Source organism: Marmota flaviventris, chromosome 14 (genome assembly GCF_047511675.1).
Source record: "Marmota flaviventris isolate mMarFla1 chromosome 14, mMarFla1.hap1, whole genome shotgun sequence".
Lineage (NCBI taxonomy): Eukaryota > Metazoa > Chordata > Mammalia > Rodentia > Sciuridae > Marmota > Marmota flaviventris.
In genome coordinates this window covers 67,984,499-68,008,810 of record NC_092511.1, presented here as the reverse complement: position 1 = coordinate 68,008,810, position 24,312 = coordinate 67,984,499, and the positions used below count along the sequence as shown (strand labels likewise).

Sequence of the window (24,312 nt, the reverse complement as noted above, 5' to 3'; positions counted from 1 at the left end):
GTATAATTATTATTAAAAATGAAAAATCAAAGCAACAAAGTGACTGGGCCAGCAGCCATTCCGCCTAGGGGGTCTGACAGGAATTGAGCCTCATTAAGTCAAGCAAATTTTAGCCAGTCTGAAGGTCAATTAGGGTAATCAGTCAATGCAGTAATCCACCTAAAGCCACTTTAATAAGCTAAGGTGCCCCCAGTGCACATAATCCACTGACAATGAAGGCACTATTCACTGTAGAGGCTGAAGAGGGGGCAGGTGGATGGGGCACATCTGGGAAGCCCGAGGAAGAGCATTTACAGAATAATCACCAGTTTTGCTTTATTTTTTCTTTTCTTTTTAAGAGGAACACAAAATTCTTTGGTCATTATCTTGATGGTACCAACTATCATCCGTAAAGCAAAATCATTTTAATTGGGATACAGAAGCATCTTTCCTTAATGGAACCAATTACATCTTTTAAAAAAAGAAAATGACTAGCTTATCAAGTCTTACGTTTTTCTCCACCTATACCAAACATTCCCCACCAAATTCAGGCTCTTCTGGATCAATTAAAGTCCAACTGTCATCATTAGCAACACCTATGTGCAAACACTTGATGGTTGAGTTTAACCAGATCAGCAGCCCCTCTGCCCTTTAAATTTTTTCTCTAGGAGTGCTAAGAAAGAATAAATGTCCGGGACATGTTTCTCTAATAAAATAAGAAACACTGAGGCAAACTTAGATGATGGCAGTGATTTTGTTGCATTAATGAACCCACACATGTCTTCTCCAAGTAACTCTGCAGTGCCTGCCCTCTCTAACACTGGGCTTGACCACGTGGCAGGCCTAGGTCTAATGAGCACCGGCCCCATGATGTATGCAGAGGTTTTCAAGGCCCCTTTCCCATTGGGATTTCTGGGTCTCATTCTCACTATCCTCATGAGAAGGACATGCTCAAGCTAGACTGATTGACCTAGGAGAAGGGGGACAGATATGTTGAAAAGACCTGATTCTAGATCAGAGAAGAGCAATGGAGACCAGACACATGAGTGGGCTGAGCCAAAGGGACCACCCCAAAATATTGAGCAACAAATGCTCTTGTTTGCCCCTGAGAGGCTACTACAATACAGGACTGTGACAACAGATGACTGAATATGAATATATATATATATGTTCTTGTAGTCACTGAATCATTTTCTTGGGGAGGTGGGAGACATATCTTGAAAAGAACTTTCTGATCAAATCATTAACTAGTTTGGTATCATTTCAATTCTGTTTTATTGCTTAAAGCACCAGAGTAGTCTGCTTCACATGATTCATTATAAATGAAGCCATGAGCCATAGTTTAAAATATCACAGTTGGCTGAATGTAGTGGCTCACGCCTGCAATCCCCAATGACTTGGGAGGAAGAGGTAGGAGGATTGCAGGTTTAAAGCCAGCCTCAGCAGCTTAGCGAGGACCTATGCAACATAGTAGACTCTATCTCATAATAAAAGTATAAAAGAATTAGGGATATGTCTCCCTGGGTTCAATGCCTGGTGCCAAAAAAAAAAAGTAATTTTATAATTTTACAGTTGTAATTTCTATTTTTTTGTAGATTCAAAACACATTTAACTTAAAAATTGTTCCAACAGACATCACAGGGATTAGGACAGGGAAGGGCTTGTGGAGACTCATCCTGAAGGACAGTAGCAGGTGCTTAGCTCCTTCTGTCGATTTCATTTTCTGCCCCAGCACACACAGGTCTGTGTCAATGTCCTCTTTTCCCTACATGATAGGCAAGGGCGACTGCTTTCATGAGAAGAGGCAATGAAAGGTTGCCTTGGGGTCCAGGGGAGGGCTGGGATCATCGAGGAGCTCCAGATGGCCTCAATCCAGCAAGTGAAGCAGCTTGATTTGGTGCTGGTAAAAATGCAAGCAGAAATTGGAGTCTGTAATTGCTGAGTGCAATAAAGGGAAGCAAAGGAGAGACCGGTGGTTTGGGAGACATATGAAGAAGGCAGAAGCCAACTGCAGCAGTGGGCATGGAGGAAAGAAAGGTGGTGAGGACAGGAAAGAAAAGGATTGGGGAAAACTGATATTTCGTGTTAACAGTCTTCATTGAACACATATTATTGTGTCGCTGTTCTAAACACTTGGAATAACTTTTTTATTTCTCTCAGAAGAGCCGGCTACTATTTTTCTCCATTTCATGGTGGGGAAGAGGGATGGAAGCAACAGACTGAAGCAGATATTCACACAGTAAGTGACAGGGGCAGGATTTGAACCGAGGACCTCTGGGCCCAGAGCTCATGCTCTACAGTGTTCATAAACGCACTGCTCTGTGCCACCTTAGCATACATTATTGACCAAAAATCAGTGTTTTGTATGATGGTGGTGGAGAAAGTTCCAGGAACAAATGCAATTCCTCGATGATAAGTGACGTGCATAGAGGATTCTGGAAGCTTCCTTTCTACCAGGCCCTGAGATAGTAACACCAAAAAGAGGAGAACTCCCGGGAAAGCGGATGGAGGAACAGACCCAGTGGCAGAAGGACACCACAAGGTGGAACAGAGATCCCATCAGGGACAGAATGGGTCCTAATGAACCCACACCATGAAACTCAGTGTGTGCAGGGGACTTCTAGTCTGGAAAAGAAAAGGGGACTCACAGTTTAAGACATGTTTATTATGAAAATGCCTTGATAAATTATATAAATGGCCCTCTGCATTCACAGGTTCTGCATCTAAGGAGTCAACAAACCTCGGAGTAAAAAATATTTTTTGAAAAAAAAAAGTGCGCCAGAACCAAGGGTGGTAGTAAACACCTGTAAACCCAGTTACTCCAGGAGCCTGAGTCAGGAGGATTGCAAGTTAAAGGCCAGTCTCAGCAAGTTTGGGAGATCCTGTCTCAAAATAAAATGGAAAGGACGGGGGATAGTGCTCAGTAATAGAGCACCTCTTGGTTTCATTTCCAGTATCACAGCAAATTAATTAATGAATTAGTTCACAAAATTGCATCTGTACAGAACACATACAGACTTTTAAAAATCATTATTCCCTAAGTAGGTAACAACTATTTATATAGCATTTACATTGTCACGGATATTATAAATAATCTAGAGATTATTTAAAGCGGAAAGGGAGGATGTGGGTAGATAATCTGATGTGAGTAGATAATCTAATAAGCCAGTTTATAAGAGAATTGAGCATCTGCAGATTTTGGTATCCACAGTTAGGGGTGGGTCTTGGAAACAACCTCATGGATATCTAAGGTCATTTGTACTTGTTCTTATGTAATCATCTTATAACTCAAAGTGTTTTAATAATTTTAAGGAATTTGAATTTAATAATTTGAAGGAATGGGAAGCATAAGAAAGTGTGTTTCTTAGGATTCTGCCTAGGTTAAATCCAAGGGACATGAGTCCCCTCCCAGATTGGGATCCTCTTTCCAAGATTTGATATGATAATTACAATATGTATGGGGATCCATTAGCCAGATGGTGGCAGAGGTGAGCAGGGTTTTGCCTAACTACAGAGAGCTGCAGATGCAGGTTAGTATACTGGGACAATCCAGCAGTCTAGTTTTTATTCTTCTTCTTATGAAAATTTGGATAAAGGCACATTCATCCTAAATATTTGTTACTTAGTCCATAAGCACAAGTATATATCCAAAAGCGATAGCTGGAGTCCTCAATAGCCAGGACTAGGGACACCTTGAACTTAGTGTCATCCAGAAAGTGCAGGGATTCATAAATACTGCCTTCATTAGCTCATGGGCCCTGTGATTTGTGTTCCTGATGAATAGGGGCACATTTTTTGACCCCTCCAGTAAACAAGCAATGTAATTCCTCTGTAAATTGACCATTAGAATGGTTTAAATGTCCTTGCCTACAAGCTGAAAGGCATAGTTAACACTTTTTACATAAGCTAGAGGACCAAAATTTAGCTATCAATCAACGAGGGCAGAAAGGAATGACTTGACAAAATCGTTCGTTAAGTCTGACAGGAGTCAAGAACACAAGGCTCTCTTCCAACTCTTTAAATGTATGTGTGACAAGGGAATATTAATTGCATAAGACAAGACATTTAACAGTATTAGCTCAGCACTACCAGTCTATTTTACCCAATTAGGGCTATTCATCAATGTAAATAATTGCATTTTCTTCAGCAAACCAAAAAGAATGCAATCCATGGATCATACCTATTCGAACAATCCACTTCCTTATTTCATAGGAGGGCAGAATAATGAGAGCAGAGATGACGATTTTACTCACAAGCTCGAGAAGAAAAATAAAGATTCTCAAAAATGACCAAAAGTTTCCTTTGGGGTGAGACATGAGCAGTGTATGATGTATCTCAAGCTACATTCAAATAGATATTGCAAAAGCGTTCTTGTAGAAAGTCTAAAAAACCTACACTGTTTGATGAATATGAAACAGTTCCCTGCAAAAGACAAGAAAAAATGGCTCTCCCCAGCCAACTAGAATAGCTAAGCTTAAACTTGCATGAGACTTTGAAGACTGTGTGTTTTATTTTAATCTACCCAATGAAAAACACCTCTGCAATTCTTTTTAATGGATAGACATTCATGCTTGAAAGACTGAAAAAGGTCCCTTAATTATTTGCCTTCAACTGTGCATTTTGAAATTTCTTTTCTGATCTCAAGGGTGGGGAGAATGGATCCATAGAGAAAAATCTACACAAATGTCACACTTTTATTAAGAATGCTTAAGTTTTTTTGCCAAAGAAAAGAAATGAGAGCAAATGCACAAAAATATATTATCGTGTAATACTAATGCAATTAGTTCTAAAGAGGCATAAATCTTATTATAAGAGAAATAAGAAGTCCTCAGAGAGGAAATACACTTCATCTCCTTATTCCACTCTACATAGAGATTGGTGTTCATTCATTTATTTCTTTTACTAGCATTTGAAGAGCTCTTGGTGTACTAAGCACTGTGTTTGACCAGGAATATAGAGGAAAATGAGATAAGCCATCTATTCTCACTTACTGCCCAAAACTCCTCCAGTGTCTCAATTCCCAATTACTAACAAAGCTACAGTGATCAACTTGACCTCACACATGCTTGACTGGCCTCATAAATGACTCATAAATAACCTAGAGGCAAGTGTGAATTCCTTCGGATAAATATATTGGAAGTTGGTTTAAGGAACACTGTAAAGAAATCCAAATGTTTGCATTTTCTTCACATCATATTGCTTAAGATTTTCCTCATGTAAAATTCTCTCAGGATTTCTCCACCCTTCTATCAGGGCAGACTTTCTTTTGATTGCCTGATTCCTAAGTTAGTTTAGAATACAATAATTCCACAAGGGTGGAATTTTAGATGGCACAGATGAAAGGGGAAAATATATTTTATGATAACTGCTTTGCTCAGGTTCCTTGATTCAAACCAAAAAGCATGATTGGAATTCTGCATATTTGGAAGGTCTACTCCGTGCCTGGGTATTTGTTTCCTGTAATAATAATCCTATGCATGCTCCATTTTTATGGCTTATAAAGATCTTTCCTAGACATTATTTCATTTGACCTTCCTTACATGTCACGGTGGGGGTGAAGAGTGCAGTTTGCAAGAAAAGCATCATTCTCTGTGCTGATTAGATGAAGAAGCGGGGGATCCACTGGTTAAATATAGTAAATGCCATAGTCAGACCTGCTGGCTCTAAGAAGAGTGCTATTTTATTTGAGGTCTCTGTCTTTTTGGACCTGGTGGTTCAAGTTCACAAATACTAACAATACAAAGATCACCTTTCTTTCCACTCTTCACTCCCACATCCAGTCCTCCAACCTCTTCCCAGCATTGCTTACCACAAAGGGGATCTAAGAACAGATGCCTGTATGTTTCAGTCTGAGAATCTAATTCCTGCCTTTGATTAAATGGTATTCAGTAGGCACAGCTGCTTGACTCCAGTGGCAGAGTCAAAAGTTACCTGAGTCAGTCATGACATAAATTCACTTCCAGCAAGACCCCTTAGGAATCTTGTAATATGCTATTCAAAAAGTGACTTAATCCTCCCACAATTGCATTGGCAATTGAGAAAGATAATCACTGGAGGGGTGGATTTCATAGCAGTCTAAAAAAGTGTGCAGGTAATGAGTTTGAAGCAAGATGCAGAGAAGAACCCTCTAAAACCATTATTTCTTTCTGATGGGGTCAATCCTATACACCTGAGAAAGTCTGGTAGACTTTGCACTAAATAGTCATCTGGCCCCATAGGTCCATAAATCCTGCCAGTTCATGTTACAACACATGTCCTTTGGGGCTTAGAAGAATCCTCATTATAAATATAAGGATCCCTGGAACTCAGTCCAAACTTGCAAGGTTCACTGCAGGTGTCAGATGAGTGATAACTTGGTTCACTTGAGCAGGATGGGTAACTTGGACTAAGACACTGTTGGGTAAGGGAATGAATGGGTGCTTGCTCCTTGGTACAAGTGTCACTGTTAAATGTACCTCTGAAGCTTCTGGCTGTTTGTAATTATTAAAAAGCCTATCATGCTTTCTGAAACAGAGAACCATTCACCACCCTCTCCTGCTTTACTCCAATTATGTATAACTGTGTGCCTCTAAGCTACTTTTCTCTCCAGAGTTCTGCTGGTGGCATGCTACACTTTTTCACTTCCTTTCTTTAACTATTGCACAGTGTTGCATTTCCAACAGCTGCTGTATTTTTCCCTGGAGGGCCTTTATTTCAGATAGAAGCCCAATCATGGCTCCAGATTCCTGAGTTACAGAAATCCTATAAAATGATCGTTATGCCGCTATTTAAGGGAGAGGCAGGAGACAGAATCAGATTCAAGGTCCTTTAGCTTTTTAGGACTGTGGGCTCCTAGACCACTATTTGTTTTATCTCAAGTTAGATTTACTCCCAGAGCAGAAATTGGCAGACTTTTCCTATAAAGAGCTCTGTAGTTATATTTGGCCTTCTTGGGCCAGTTGGTCTGTGCCACTACTACTCAATTCTGCAGAGGTAGAACAAATGCAGTCAGTAGAACTTCACATGAGTAGACAGAGGACTAGAATTGACAAAACACTAACAGTTTGCCAATGCCTGGTCTAGACACTTTCATCAGTGGATATATCCCTCTCACTCTGTCCGTCAGTTGCTACTGCAAGTCCCAAGCTATTTCAAGCTCCAGTCACCCACTGCTTACTTACAACTAAGCATCTGCTGTGCCAGCAACTACCTGTTTATGAAAAGAACCAAAGAGAGTCTAAGAGCCCCCAAAGTGGTCGGTTTGGTCTTATTTGACCAAGTTGACATTTGCTATTTCTTTTCCTCTCACTCTGCTAGAACACATAGGTTATTCCCGTGGTCCCTAAGCAATTCCTTCTCCAGCAGAAGTTTTGAGGCAAAGAAAGAAAAGGCAAAGAATTGTAAAGTAAAGCTGTTAACTTTTCCTTAAAAAAAATTGTTGGATTAGGAAGGTTTCTGGTTACGTTGCCTAACTTGTTTGCTATAGGAGCTCTGACTTAGGCTAAACCGCAAATTCTGATATTTCCCCATAAGTAAGCAGCACTACTGAGGGCGTGTGCACACTCCCCAAACACACAGAAAATGCACCCAAAGAGCAGCAGGCAAGCTGATTGCTATGGTAATACACAGACACAATGACTAGTTGGTCAGCCACAAGTTATCCCCTTTCAGCTAGTTATTTGGGCATCTATAAATACAGCCTAAGGCCACATTGATCTAAGCCTGTGGATTTAAAAGGAGGGTCTGAGGGATCTGCTCAGTCAGGCATGGTTCATTATTACTGACTTCTTCCTGCTTTTGCAACTCTGCATCCTCCCTCTTCCCTTTTTCTGGTCTCAGACCTCCCAGCTTGCCTTGCCAAAAGGTGCTTTGTAGCCCTTTATACGGTTGCAATTCAGATTGTAGCTATTTAAGGCAGCCTTATCCTCTTTGAAATTGAAAGAATCAAATAAAAATATAGAAATCCTGCCCTTAACATTAAGCAGGATTGATGCACTCATAAAAAACTAAGCAACTATGGAACAAGAGAGGATGGGGTAGGGGATCAGTTGATCATCCAAACTTCTGACATGCTCTTATGGTTGGATGAGAAGGAGAAAATTTTCCCCTGATCCCCAAATTCCTCAGGAAAGGTTCTCCTTTCATCCTGGAATGCTTGGCACAATGTGTTCAACCATTTTTTACTAAATATACCAGGCAAGTCTGCTGGTATCCTGATGTGCATTTAATCAGATATCCCCCAGCTAAGATAAAAGTCCCTTACATTTCCCTCCTATGATTAATTAGAAAAATAATTATCAAAATTGCATTCATAGTACAGTTTGTTGAATGGGCCTGGACACAGATATGGATGGCTTAAGGAAGAAAATAATGATGATTATATTAAACATGAAGCTTATTATAATGATTATTATAGAGAAACCCAGAGCCCATTAATAATGATATTTACCTTATACTCTTCCCATTAAGGGAATTTGAATAAAAGTTATAAACTAAGACAAGAGTGTACTAACTTCAAAGACTTACTGTCATTATAAGGACAGGCTTCAGAGTCAGGCCACTTGGGTTCCCTAACTTAGGAGCTTTGCATTGGTAAGAAATTTGATCTACTATTGGAACTTCAATACTTGACTCTCTTTAAGAAAAAAAAAAAACTCTTTGTTAATAATACTACTTGTTAAAGATACTACTCTGAAGAATTGTTATAGGGGTCATTGATAATAATGGACACTAAACAAGTGTCAAACAATTTGTGTGGACAGGTTTGCTTTTCTGATCTTCACAAATAACCACATGCAAGTGGGAGAAATGGATCACATGGGAAAAGAAATGATTATTTCAGTCGTTTCAATGACAAGAGAGCATCACTGCTCAGACACTGAACCTGACCAATCTTAACACTCAAGGCTATGGAAGAGAACTCAATGAGAAGCTATGACTTCATGTGTAATAACAGTCACTATTTGAAGTTCTTTGGATCTACAGATAGAGTTCTTCACTGAAACTTTGTCTGAACCTTCAACTTTGGAAAAGAATTCAGTTTTTGCAGCACAAAACTAACACCAGTGCTTGAAAATTACAAGATTATTGATCTTACCTCAATTATCTCAATTTTCTAACAACTAAAATGACCCAATAATGGAGCCAACTGCTGAGAATTGGAACGAGCACCATCTCCAAAGAAAAGGCTGACAGAGGAGGCACCAGAAAGAAAAGACTGAAGAAAGACTTCTTGTCCTTGGAAGACCCTGGGTTTTCTTCCTCTAACAGTCCATGATTTGTGAATCAATATCTTCTCATTCAAAGATAGTTGAGAGTGAAGCTTAGGAGGACACCACTGTTTTCCCTTCCTCTTCCTCCTTTTCCCCATCTCCTACTCATTTGGGATGGGGTTTTATGATTTGGACATGTGGTGTCCACCAAAGCTCATGTGTGAGGCATTGCAAGAAAGTTCAGAGTAAAATGACTGGGTTATGATTGGGTTATGAGAGTCTTAACTTAATCAGTGCATTAATCCACTGATACAGATCAACTGTGTGGTTACTGTAGACAGATAAGGTGCGGCTGGAGAAAGTAGGTCACTAGGGGCATGCCTTTGGGTTTTACAGAGTGAAGCTCTCTCTGCTTCCTGTTCTATCTCACCCTTCCACCATGATTTTCTGCTCATAGCTATGGAATCAGCTGACCATGGACTGAACCTCTGAAACCATGAGTCAAAATAAACTTTTCGTCCACCATGTTGTTCTTGTCAGGTCTTTGGTCCCAGCAATAAAAAAAAAAAAAAAAAAAAAAAAAAACCTGACTAAAATATGGGCAACTTAAAATCTTTGAACACGTATACCCACTTAATCACCATCCATTCAGCTGTTAAGTTTAAAGAGATTGTCCTTCTTCCTGAACTTGATAGCTATGACTTTTCCCCCTCTGGTTGGGGGACATTCTTTGTTGAGATGCTTAAATTTCTTAGCAATTTTTTTTTTCTGTATATGAAGAAAATTTTCCATGCTCCAGCATGATAAAAATACCTGTTCTGGGTATAGTTTCCTGAAATGTGGCACCATATGTGCATCAGTAAACATTATGTGTAGAGTAAATTAAACCAAGCCTTATAATTAGGCAGTAAGGAAATTACTGTAGACCTGAAAGAGTAAATCAGCAGTATTAAAATGCTCTCCATTTTCTCTGAAGCACTTCAGAGTGCCATAAAAAGCCCGTGTCATTGCGATAAACATCGAGAAGAAATGCATTTGGAGTAAGACAACCTAAAAGACACCACAATTCAAATAGGGCTTTGAATCCAGAGTCCAAGGTGTCATCTCATAAAATTTAAAAGCCAGCCCTTTTGCCACTAATGTGGGAGGGAAAGGAAAACCATCTGACATTGAGACATTGGGGTGGAACTTTCTCATACAACAAGTGCAGTAAAGACTTTAGTAGACAGGGGCTTTGGAGCAGAGCCAGGACCAAGGAGAGGTTCATCCATGTTGAACAAAACAGCTATGCTGTAAATAAAGACAGATTTTCCCTTTTGCATTAAGTTTCAATACATCTCAGAGAGGCACTGTCTTATTTACAGTTGTCCTGTTTTATCTACAATGTTGATATTTTGATCAGAGTGGATTTTGCATGACTTTTGATTTTCTAGAATAATGCTGAAAATATTACTTATCTTGACTACTTAGTTTATTGGGTACCCCACAAAACCAGGTGCCTGGGGCTAGTGCCTCACTTGTTTTACTACAGTCGTGGCCCTGCTCCAGAAAACGCAGATTGATTTTACCAAGCCCTACAACAAGGGACAGTGAGCAATTGGTCTGCTCATGTCTAATCTCAGCCCCTGGGGAGAGGAACCTTGTGATACATAAAAAAAAAAAAAAATTCTAAGAAATTTAATCATCTTGAACAAAGAATGTCCCCCAATGAGAGGGGAAAATGTCATACCTGTTCTTAACTTTAGAAACAAATATTCAATCTCTTTAAACTTAATTTAAAAGCTGAATAGTGATTATGTGGATATGTGTGACTGATATTGAAAATATTGATTCAGAAATATTTTTTTTTTACTTCTTTCCCTGGTTCCTGACATAGAGCTCCTAAAATCCTTGGAGATCTTGTAGAGATGGACACTAATGAAGTCTTTTGTTCTAATATTTAGTCTTTGACCCTAATTCCTGACACACACTCTTAAGAACTGTGTAATTTTCTGACTGATAACATCTGACAGAGTTCCTAAACCTTTTGGAATTTCCTGATGGATAGGAGCATCTTTTGTTCTAATGAGGTGACATTTGGCGGCCTCCTGGATAACCTCAGGATGAGAGCTGGTTGCCAGAGGAACCAGCCATATGATTAAAGGGTTAGAACTTTTGGCTCTCCCCACATACCTCTGAGCTCTGGGGAGGTGAGAGAGACTGAAGGTTGAATCGATCATCGATGGCAATGGTTTCATCAATTATGCTGTTTAATAAAGCCATTACAAAAATCCAGAAGGACAGTGTTCAGAAAGCTTCCCAGTAGCTAAACATGCAGAGGTGCAGGGAGGTTGGCGTGCCTGGAGGACATGGAAGCTGTGCTCCCTTCCCACATGCCTGACTCGGTGCATCTTTTCATCTGTATCCTTCACAATGCCCTTTATAATAAACCAGTGAATGCAAATTAGTGTTTCCCTGAGTTCTGTGAGCTGCTTTGGCAAGTTAATCACACCTGCATTAGGGGGCATGGGAACACTGATTTACAGCTGGTCAGTCAGAAGCATAGCTGAAAACCTACTACTTGCAACTGGCATCAGAAGAGGGGCAGTCTTGAGGAACCTGGCCCTTAAATTCTGGGATGGGATGCTATCTCCACATACAAAGTGTCTTCTACCTGAACTGAATTGAACTAGAAGACACCAAATTGTGTAGGAGAACTGTTCACTGTAGAAAAACTCCATATGCATCCTGATGACAAGAGGTAAATGTCCTATGGTGAATGTGTGAAAGTAGGGAAAACTTGGAGTTTTTTTTTTTTTTTTTTCCTATCTCTTGCAAGCCTCAAGCATGGACATCCCATGAAACAAGTATGGTCTCTGTGAAGTGGAGAGATCAGATAGAGGAGAAAAGTTGGAAGGCCTCACATATCCTCAGATGCATCCCCTAAGGGACTATGAGAAACAAAGGCAGTGGGATTCAAACCTGTGAAGATATCAAAAGTTGCCTAAAATGTGCTACGACACAGATCTGAAGGTGCCAACAAATGTATGTGAAATCAGAATCTCCCCAAATGAAATATTCATTGAAGCCAGCCCAGCAACAGCAAACTGCTGGGTTAGGTAGGATGTCCTCTCTTAAAATAAAAATTATTATTACAGTATAAATAGACTTTTTAGGCTAGTGAATCTAGCCCATGAAACAATGGGACCAGGGACATGGAAGTTTAGAATGGGGGGAGGTCAATGGCTGGAGTATTTTCTGTGTGGAGAGTCTGCTATGGGGGATCCTCATTCTTTCAAGACCTGTGTTGATGCAAACTTAGTTTATTTGGGGCACTAGTACCTGGCCTAAAGAAACACAGAGTCATAGGACATGAGCACACTTCAAACAAAGATACAAGTTAGAAACTTAAACCCATTACAACGTGTTGTGATAGAAATATTTTTAAATGATTGAGGAGTCTACTTCTATGAATCTTGTTTACAGAAATGGAAGAAAGTCATGATAATAATAAGGTGATATTGAGGCTAATCCTTTTAGGGAAAACTGTGAATTTTCCTATAAGTAAAAAAAAGGGGTTGGGCTGGGGATGTGGCTCAAGCAATAGCATGCTCGCGTGGCATGCGCACGGCGCTGGGCTCCATCCTCAGCACCACATACAAATAAAGATGTTGTGTCTGCCGAAAACTAAAGAATAAATATTTTAAAACTCTCTCTCTGTCTCTCTAAGAAAAAGGCGGGGGGTGGATGGATGATTCCAGACAGAGACAATGACAAGTTAAATCCATAAAGATGTATAAACACCAGTTTCCCGGACTGCTAGGGCTACTGTGAGTTGACCTCAAGAAGACTGGGGTCATGGAGACTGGTTATGAAGCTGTGGTCATTATTATTATTTTTTTTTTTGTAAAGAAGTTAAGCAGAGCCAATGAGAGTGGACAGAAAGGACAGGACTAAGCCGCATTCATGGGGTAGTATGAATTGGACTGAATAACTGGTGGGGATTTGAGGAATGGTAATGGGAGAAGCTGCATGGGTCTGTAACTATCTTGAAAGGATGATCAGAGTGAAAGCACACAACTGTGCATGGCCAAGGTGGGGAAGAGTATGGCTTTAAGCCATCCTACAAATTTCATTCACCAAAGAACAAAGGACCAAAATTAGTCAGGGAAAAGGAAGCATAAATTGAGAAATGTTTTAACTAACATCACCTTCTTCAGAACTTTCTAGCCAAGCAAAAGGCAATCTTGGATCCCCCCAGCCATTAGCACTGACATCCAAGGAAGCTGAAAAGGCACAAAGCAATGAGATTCTACAGAAAGTGAGTTCCTACCAGGGCTGGTGGCAACAGCAGGTGAAGCAGAACCTGCAAAGAAAATGAGTCATTTTCTAAATTTCAGATCTACCCAGCCTTCTTGGGAAATAGGGAGATAAAAAATATATATATATATTGTCAGACTTGATGGAAATTTCCCCTGGGAAAACTGATGCCAGAAGCCATTTCAGGTAATAAAAGGTAACCTCAGCAAGGAGGAGTCAGAAGTAACAGATGTATTTGGTAACAAGCTGACTGCAGTGATTCTCCGAGTACATTTGGTCAGATCAAGGCTGCTAGCTTTAGCAACATCTTTATTCAGGCCATAGATGTGGGTGCATAACACACTTTAGAATTATCTCCTTTTGAATGACAGGCTTGGATAAGAATCCTCAGCTCCCACATAGCCTCCAACAATGAATATGGGCCAACCTGACCTAACCAGGATAGGTGTTCTGAATGTACATTCTGGTATATAGAAAGGACATTCTACCAAAAAAAAAAAAAAAAAAAAAAAGAAAGAAAGAAATCTTTGTTGTTTAAATCATCATTTTTTGGAAATATTCCAAACTTTCTTGCTTAGAAATTTCATCCCAGAAAACATATTATATTTTATATTTTTTAAAAGTAATCCTACAGTGGATCTTCTATTCTCAGAATCAGTATTCTTAATGGCATTCTCAGTCACCAAAACAAAAGTAGGTGGTGGAGGTTGGGACAAATACAGACATTCTCTAAAATGTGGGGGTCTTTTGCATTTTTTATTGGTACACAATAATTATATGTATCCTTGGATTCATTGTAACATAGTACCTATATGTACAGGACATAATTTGATTGATTTTATTCCTCGGTACCTCCCCTTCTCCACCATCCTCCCTCCCTGCATCTCCTTCCTCTTCCCTACTGCTCTCCCTTTTATTTTTGTGAGCTTCCTTTATTTTTCTTTCCCTTTTTATAACTTCCACGTGAGATTAAAAAAATATGACCCTTGACTTTCTGACTCTGGCTTATTTCTCTTAACACAATATTCCCCAGTTTCATCCATTTTCCTGAAAATGGCATAATGAAATTTTGGACTCAGTTATTGCTATTTACATCTTCCTATTCCCACTTCTCTTTGGCTGCTAAGGGCTGGATAAATTAGCAGAAGGGGGCAGATCAGGAGTTGAAGGGCCCACTTAATTGAGCATCTTCTTGTTCACACATACATTGTTGATCCCTCTACTCAGCATAGTATGGTATTTGATTAGCCAATGTTGGTCCAGGTACTAGACTCTTCCTGTGATGCAGACTTGAATGAGAAAGAAGAAAAGCCTGGTGATCTCCCCAAACTTGAGTTAATGTGAGAATACTCAAGTACAGGCTGGCTCATAGAAAAAAAAAATAAATAAATTTCATGAATCAAACAGCACCTTGACAAAGAAAGGTCTTGCCCATAGTGATATTTCAAAAACCATTTCTGATTTATGAAATCATACACCCTGGACATGGCCTAATGAGTTTTCCAGGAGATAAATAAGTAAATGATTGTCTTATGTTCAGGGCTGTTTTATTAGAATTTTTCTAGAACAGAGATGGTCTGGATATATAAGCCTTAATCAAGGGGCATGTACAAATAATGGCTGTTCACCGTGTCATTGAACCCTCTCCTACCAGCTCTGCCCTGCTCTTCCTGGACTTTGTTATCCTGAGTTTTGGTGTTTAGCTGTCTCTGCACTGCTTATTTTTATATTTCAAATCCTCCTTGCTGTATGATCATTTTCTGATCTCCATTCTCCCACTGTAGAGTGGGATCTGACCCAAGGACCAAACCCCAGGGATTATTAGCTCTGACATAAGGTTTCTGTATGAAGAACATAAACTTTAATATTTGGAGAAAATCATTATTCTATCACTTTTGTTGTGGCTGTTGTTGTTGTAGACATAGATAGCTTCATATCCTTATGAAGAAAAACAGATTCAAATACAGAAATAAATGAGTTTAAAATGTTTTCTTACAATGAATCTAAAAATAATTGGCCCTATCACAGGCAGATGTGAGAAAAAGAATTGAATGCCTTAATGTTTCTTTTTTTCTGTAAGTGTTTTGGAAAGTCTGTAATTCGCACATTGAGAAGCCGGATACCTAAGCACAATAAGCACTTTTTCAAAAGAGGATCCAGTGAACCAAAACAGCTGGAGACCCAAGAGATAATATCAAACAAGAACCATATTTTTGACATTCACCCTAGATTTTTTTTTCCTGTCTGTAGGGCATACATGTCACCCCAAATTCTAGAGTGATGGAGGTACTATTGGAAACCCAAAATCAATTTTATGTAGTTATGTGAATCTTCCCTCCCACACACATCAACCAGGGTAGATCTGTATACAGGTGACCACTTGTATATGCTGGTTCTATGGAGAGGCAGGATGGAGTAAAGATTGTGAGCAAAGAACCAGCAGCCAGACTGCCTGGGCTGAAACCTGCACATCAACACCCTGTGTGCATCCATGGATGCATTAGTTCATTAATATATCCTCATCTGTAAAATGGGCATGGTGACAACCTTATCCATCTCACAGAATTAGCATGAGGATTTAATGTGGTCAATATGTAGAGAAAACTTAGAATCAGTCTAGGTACACTGTAAGAGTTGACATATATCAGATACAATTTAGGATTTACTTTGTGAGAATTTTTCAAAACTTTCACTAATGATGGTCCACCTTCAGCCACAGTTCTTACTTATGTAAGGAATTAGGTCTGAAAGGGGCATCTAGGAAATTCTTTAAATGTTATTTCTTATCAATCTTAGAAAATTTTTCAGTCATCCTCTCTGGAGGCAGGGTTTTTTTTTAATTAATCTATTTTAATTAGGTATATATGACAGCAGAATGTATTTTGATTCATTGTACACAACTGCAGCACACTTTACATTCCTATGGTTGTACACGATATAGCGTCACACCATATGTGCAGTCATACATGTACCTAGGGTAATGATGTCCATATCATTCCACCATCTTGGAGGCAGGGTCTTGATAAATATACCTCTAAGTGACATGTTTTGCTTTTTGGTTTTTAATCTTTTGTTATATTACCATTCTACGGACTCATCTCAATGTAAAAAAAATCATGAATAATTCTATTCATGATTTTTTGTTGTTGAAAATATTTTTATTGTAATAGCAATTTAGAACTTTTTGTCGAGTTGGCACTCACTGAATCTCAATGTGGGAATCATTGTCATGGTTAATAAGGGTGAAAGGATAGAAATTAGGCCCTGAATTGGTTTTGGAAGTGAAGTGGCTGTTTGGCAATACCATGATGTTATGGTTATTATTTATTAGCTTCTCATAGAGTAAGGTTTGGGCCCTAATTTGCTTATCAACTTGGGATTAAAAAAGACTAAGGAAAGGATCAAAACTTTAACAGGAAGAAATCAGCCTCCTTGTACATACAGGAAGAAGTAAGAGAGGGAGGTATGTAGGAGAGCAGGCAGGTGCTGCTGGCAGATACTGGCTAGGTCCTCTCTGAGTGACGGATGGACCGTGGAGGACCCTGGTCCTCTAGATAGGGTGTCAGCCAAAAGCTTTTGCTTTTGCAATGGTTTGGATCCAGAATCACAGCAGTGACAGTAGCTCAGACATGGAGCCTACTGTGTCCACAGCTCTAAAATTAGAACATAATGCTTAAAGCTGGCAGTTTTATCCCCATAAATCCATTTTTAATTCTAAACAAAGTACTCCCGAGAGGACTCTGCTCTACCACTGGCCATTGTCATGGGTTTAATTGGCAAGATGGATTCACGCCAATTAGTTTTAAATCATACCCTTGCATTCCTGTGACCTTTTTCACAATTTATGACATCCTTGGGATGTGCTGCCTCAGTGAGGTGTTTAACTTGTTTGAAAAATTCCACTTGAACAGCGATCCTTTTTGATCCTTTTTTGAATAACCCTTGGTTTTTTAAGTGTCTACAAGTCTAACTAAGCTTTCTTTCATTACGGAAGTCAAAGATAACGCTCATGATTGACTACTTCTTTTAAATGTGGTGAGTGGAACTTTGCAAGGTTCCAGGGTCACCCTCCTGAAGAGCACTTCCAAAACAAGGGATATGAGGAAGAGGCAGGAGATTACAGGAGAGTGGGACATTATGAAAGTCACTAGAAATCTTTTTTAAGCACGATCTTTGATTTTTACCTTTTTTCCTCTATTAAATTTGATTTCTTTAAATACATATAAAGGAATATGTATGTATGGACCTAGATCTTGAGAGTTCTCATTTTAGAATCTGCTCTCATGAGGATTTATCTGTAATTGAAAGCACAGGAAATATCTCAGCAGGAGGGAAACACACATGGAGCCACTAGCATCCAGGGCCACTGTTGCATACCCAGAGAAAACCTTGTCTCTCCAATTAACTAGCTACCCAAATCTAGGCTGATGGCCTAACTGAGCCACGCAAATTAGTCTGTGCATGTTCCATCTGCACAAATGCTAGGTAGCTTCAATTTGGATCAGAATAGCTTTTGTACCACTACAGGTGTACATGGAGAGACTGAAGAGATAGGAAGAAAGACAAAAATATCCCAACATATGGGTAGGGATGGAAATGACAGATGGGGACCATTTTAGTCCTAGAAAGGCAGATTAGGGAAAAGAAAGGTGTTTGAACCAAATCCAAGGATGTGGAGTGAAATTATGCCATAACTATTGGATCTTAATACTACCAAACAATTTTCCTATTATCCTGATGCCTCTGTATCCTTGGGAGAGTAAGAAAAAAAAATCACATTGGTGGAATGGTGGAATAATTTTGGGGGAGGACATAGTCCTTCCACTGACACCCTAAAGGAAGCTCTCTGAGGAGTCTGTATTCTAATCATTTGAAAGTTCACTATAAATTTCACCTTCAGTTTTCACTACTGTCCTGTGTAAAGAAAAAAATCAACACTTTCCTGGGAATTATGAGAGTAAACATTACTTGACCCACTTCTTCCTTAAAATAAGACAAAACAAAAAATCTTGTTACAGTAGGTTCATAAGAGGAGAGAGGTAAGGGTGCTGGCTCCTGGATGTGAAAGCTTAATCCCTAATAAAACTAAGAAACTAAGGATGCGGAGGACCCAGTTCATGTATCTGGCCTCTTTGGCAATCTGGCTAAAGGCCAACCCTGGAGATGTCTTCCATCACTTTTAAAATCTGATTGACCTGCCTTGGAACCTCTGGCATAGGACAATAAATTAGGATTTTCCTTGGACTCATACAATGTTACTTAGCTCAAAGATAGCTAACAGATCATGTGTGGTTCTTTGTTTTTATACATCCAGGAAGAAAAGGAGATCAAGAGATGAAAATGCACACTCACACTGCCTATTTAGTGACAGAGCAAGGACTAAAACCTAGGGCCCAGATTCCTAATTTCATATTTTCCATTAACTTTCTCTCTGTTCCTACTTCCCATTCATTTCATATTAGACAGGATATGGAGAGATAGACTAAACAGGGCAAGGAGAAGTAGACCTGACCAGTTAGCCATTTGGAATGACCTATTATTGATTAGTGAAACAATATTTTATTAGAACTTATTTCAAGGTCAAATAAAAAGGAAGTGCTTTCCCCCAAAGGGCTTTCTATCTGGGTAGCCAAACTAGAGTCTTGATAGTCCAAAACTAACTGTGATCTCTTCTGGATGATATTATTAGCTCAGGTGTGTCCACACCTTCAGGCAATATCCTGAAAAGAGCCCAGAGCTCACAAGCAGTAATCAGAAGTGATATGTTCCTTTCCTTTCAATCATCTCTAAGATGCTCCTCGGCCATTCTTGTCTAAGCACCTCTCTAATTTTGTCTATTTTGCCTGCACTTGATGTGCTGCAGAAGAGAATGCCGGATGTATCTGCGCAAATCCAGTTTTTCAAGCTGCAGAAAGTACAGCCTTGGGCAGTGTTTTTGTTCTAGTTGACTTACTCCATCAACACTTAGGAACCAAGATGGACATATGCAAAAGCTACCAATCGGAGATAGGATACTTGTCAAGCAGAAATCAAGTAGAGGTAATTTTATTACAACTTGATGCATGTTGTACTTTCTTTTAGAGAAAGATCACTACCAAATAAAGTGGAGTTCATCATGGAAACCTATAAAATCAGGGTTTCTCAACAACATTTACCAGTATTCATATAATACTTTCCAAGCCAGCACAGGATTACATGCCTGTAATCCCAGTGGCTCGGGAGGATGAGAAAGGAAGATCGTGAGTTCAAAGCCAGCCTCAGCAATGGCGAGGTGCTAAGCAACTCAGGGAGACTCTGTCTCTAATAAAAGACAAAATAGGGCTGAAGATGTGACTCAGTGATTGAGTGCCCCTGAGTCCAATCTCCGGTACCCCCCCAAAAAATATTTTCAGGTAAAAAGGGGCTCCCAACAAAGATAATTTTCCCACCAAGAAAAATTGACATTTCAGACTAATGATGCCATTAGCCATTGAAATCATACAACAAACTCTCCTTGCTTTGGTTCCCTGCTTCCCAAACAACCATCTGATGAGCAAACATTCTAGATTTATGTACCCAACGGAATACACTGGGTCATAGACCTTAATTAGCCCATCAAATTAAGAGTTGCATTTCTCATTAACCATTAGCTTTCTAGTTTATCATTTAATGCTTTGGGGAGTTTAATAAGTAAGAACCACCATAGATCCCAGACAGGCCCTGAGCATCACTGGATTTGGAAAACTGAAAAGCAGACTTAGAAGGCACTGAATTCAAATCTCCACCTGAGAAGAGTATGTCTGGGCATTGAGAGGTTGCCCCTCAGGGGCTATTGACATCATTAGCCTTGCAGGTAGCCCATCTCTCTGCTCAGCAATTTCTACCTTGCTAATGAATATTTCTATGTATATTCAGGTGAAATAAAGAACAGCATCCTGAACATAAGCTTTTTTATGTATGTATGTATATATATATATATATATATATATATATATATATATATATATATATATATATATAAAATAAAGAACAGCATACTGAAAATAAGGTCTAAAAAATCCTAAGAAAGAACATTATTAAAAACCACTAAGTACCATGCTCTCAAAACAGAAAACAAAACATTACCTGTCTCCTTAGATCTCTTGTTTTCTTGGTCATCTTGTCAATTGCAATATTTAGAGGGTCTCCTTTTTCTTTCCTTCCAGTCTATTAAGAAAATAAAAATAATTTCTAGTTTAGAAAATTCAACATTAGAGACAATGAAAGCTAAAAATAATCTGGGAAAACAAAGTTGTAGAGTCAAATGAAGTTTTTATAAATGATTCTTTTCAGTACACAACTACACAATTGAATCTCTCAAATCTTTTTTTTCCCTTAAAATATAAGGTTAAAAGTAAAGATATAAGGTAGAAATACATTCTCAGGATTATTGCCATGCAAATATGTTTTCTTCCCTTCTCCTATCATTTACAGATTAATAAAATAACACAAGGATGTTTTACTTTTGTTTCTAAATACAAATGTTTTGTGTTTCTCAACTATGTAAGCACACTTCCAAATAGAAGATAATTGAGATGATAACATAACAAGAAAGCAAAATGCTAGAATTCAGAATTATTACCCATATTTTACAGATAACATTGCAACTTCTGTACCAAAACAAAGTAGGCATTTTACTAGAAAATGTAGTATTTCTAATCTCTGTTCAGTCATGTATTGGAATACTTAAAAAATGCCCATGAATAATCCAAAGCTTGAGGACATGAAAAAAATTATCTTATGACTATAACAGGTATATATAGAAAAAAAGTTCTTCTTTAGCAAATTATTCACTTAAAAGTTCACTAGTTTCTTGTTTTTCTCCTTTTTTCTTCCTTCCTTCCTTCCTTTTTTTCTTTCTTTGTTTTTCTGTGTGTGGGTGTGTATGTGTGGCTATAGTAAAACAAAAGAAGAATCTCCATTGTCTTTTTAAAATGGCATCAAGATTCCCATGGATGCAAGTTCTACAAACATTATGGATGGCATTATCTTCCCCTTAAGAGAAAATTATTTTCAAAAGTGTTGCCAAATCTATTAAATTATCTAAGCCTTAGTCAAACACTCTACAGGCTTATTTATTTATGGTCCTAGAGGCAGGGCAATTCTAATTTCATACTCAGTCTCTATAAAATCATGCAGGTCTCTAGCAACTTGAGTACATGATGAAATGAATCCTAGGTTATAAGTTTTAACTAATGGGACAGTATGTTTTGGGATCCAAAGAAATTACCATCCAGCAAGTTTCTGAATGTTCACCTTCAATGACAAAACCCTGGACACATAAAGTTCATAATTCAGATTAGATCCACATAGCTGGGTTTAAAGCAGCCACTCTTCTCTGCAACTTCTTTAATTAACTTTTCTTTCTTTTTTTTTTTTTTTTAATGAACGAATGTCTGATGCAGAGCCCTATAGAGTTTTCATTGAAAAGTCAAAACCAGGGCATATGTGTGCATATTTTTAGTCATATAAAACCTTACAAATCCCCATCATCCTTCCCACTCTCTAAACTCATACACTAACTCCTTCAGATATATACACTGAGGTTTGTAAGTAGGAAGAGCTTAAAATAAAGTGACTAACATTTTACAACTTTGAAATATCAGCCTACAAATAGCTCTAAGAAAACAAAAGTATATGGAGAAGATGAATGCATTCCTTTGTCCCTCAGGGGAATGTGGCTTCACAGCAAGGGCTCTTGGTGTCCTGCCTTTCCATATTCACATGTGCCCCAAGTTCACCAGCCAAACGCTATTCCTTCTTTCTACAGATTTCTTTGGGCAAACAGAATATCTGCCATCAAAATACAAGGCACTTTTGGACTGCAAACTTTTTGAGAAACATGAAATTCTTATAACCTTTCCATTTATTAGAGTAATAAAAATTTACTCTAAAAACTTAAGCAGGTATGTTAGTGTACACCTGTAACCCCAGCAACTGGGAAGACTGAGGTGGGTGGGGGGAGGGGGATCACAAGTTTGAGGCCAGCCTCAGCAACTTAGTAAGATCCTATCTCCGAATAAAAAATAAAAAGGTCTGGAGTTGTAGTTCAGTAGGAAAGCATCCTGGGTTCAATCCTTACTACCAAAATAATAAAATAATAATAATTAGAGTTATGAGTTGGTTTTAAAAGTGGCTGTGAAAGGAGACCACACCATTATAGAAAAAGAAAAGAAATCAAGATCGGTTGATATACACAATAATTACTGAGGGAAGGGAATATTAGTGCCAGGCACTGGGCTAGCTTCATTCTGCCAGTGGTGTATCTTCATCCCCAATTTGTAACTGAGAAAAATGAGATTGGGAGCAAGCCTAGGACTGGGGTGAGAGGAGTAAAGCATTTTCCTTAGGTTTAAAATTTAAGGGGCACCAAGGAGTTCAATAATTATGATAAATACTATTTTAATGCAATATTTTAAAATATTAATACAAAACATCCATGTTGAACAAAATATCAAGGTTTTAAATAAGGTTAAGACCTGAAAAGGTAAGAATAAGGTGGATCTCTTGAGGTGAGTGTGCAAGTCCAGCATCAGATGATATTTATATATATCAAACTTCAAAAAATTGGAGGATAGTCAGGTGCAATGACATAAGCCTATAGTCCCAGTGACTCTGGAGGCTGAAGCATTAGAGTTGCAAGTTGGAAGCCAGCCTCAGCAACTTAGTGAGACCTTCAGCAATTTAGCAAGACTTTGTCTCAAGTAAAAAATAAAAGAAAAGAAAAATAGGACTGAGAAAGTAGCTCAGTGGTAAAGTAGCTCAGAGTATTTGTTCAATACTCAGTACCAAAAAAATTAAATTAAAAATCAGAGGGATATATTAATACTAAGAACAGAGTTATCTGACATTCATATTTAACCTGGCATTCTGCATTTTTTGCACTAAATGTGGCAACCCTACCAGCAGAGAGAACAGTAATTCTCAGGATTGTAACTTAGGTTATTACTGCCACATGTGGGAGGATTCTGTAAGCAGAGGCAAATGTGGGGATTCTATACCACATGTGGCATCAATTGCCTGAGACTCTCAAACAGATGTCCCTACTTTGTGAGGTAGGATCACTGTGGGAGACACACAAAAAGTGAAAATGCTGGGCTTCACTTCTGGGGTGCTCCTACTGCAAACAAGTAGACTAGAGCATGGGGCCAGCACCACTAATGACTGTGCAGGGGGACTAGCACTTCACAGGGCTGAGCACTTCAGAAGATGGAGGAAGCAGCACATTTGGGCAGCCAAGCCATATGACAGAGGGGTTGGAAAATTTAGCTGACCTTTACCCTGGCTCAGAATCAGGAGTCATTTTGAGCCACCAAAAGCAAAAAGGCATCAAGACAGGAAGTGACAAAACGGGTTCCAGGAGAACGGGTGTGAAGTGGGACACTCTTTTCTTTATGATGCAAAAGGATCAGTTTGATCTGTTCCCAAGGTAATATTAACAGATGATTCTTCACAGTGTGATTCCACTCACTGTATTTTATTCTGCAAGCCAAGAAATCTATGGGGACAGTAGATTCCATGCCACCATTGTTAGGATTCTGTTTGTGCAGTCAAGTTTCTCCAACCTCCAAGTGTTTGGCTGAAGTCAGCTCAGAAATGCAGTTGACTTGGGTGCCATGTTTGTTGTCACTGTTTAGGGAGGACAGGAATTTTTAAGCAAGGACTAGAGTTTAGAGAATTTGAGCCATTGTCAAGAATAGTCAATTCATTCACCCTTTGTTAGCTCTAATTTCTTTAAACAAAGTTATGTGCATAGGGATAACAGTAGCAGTCCTACAATGCTCAGGTTTGCACCACATATGGGGACTTGCAAATCATCAGGCCA

General features: G+C 38.9%; 1 protein-coding gene across 4 annotated transcripts in view; it reads right to left on the bottom strand.

Moving 5' to 3' along the window:
* The window catches only part of Ctnna2 (catenin alpha 2), a 983,267-nt gene that overhangs the window by 236,463 nt on the left and 722,492 nt on the right, over nt 1-24,312 (bottom strand). For all 4 annotated transcript variants that reach the window (XM_071601249.1, XM_027943787.3, XM_027943788.2 and 1 more), the window contains one exon: nt 20,574-20,654. In XM_071601249.1, the coding sequence (XP_071457350.1) occupies nt 20,574-20,654 (81 nt within the window). The remainder of the gene's footprint in view (nt 1-20,573; nt 20,655-24,312) is intronic.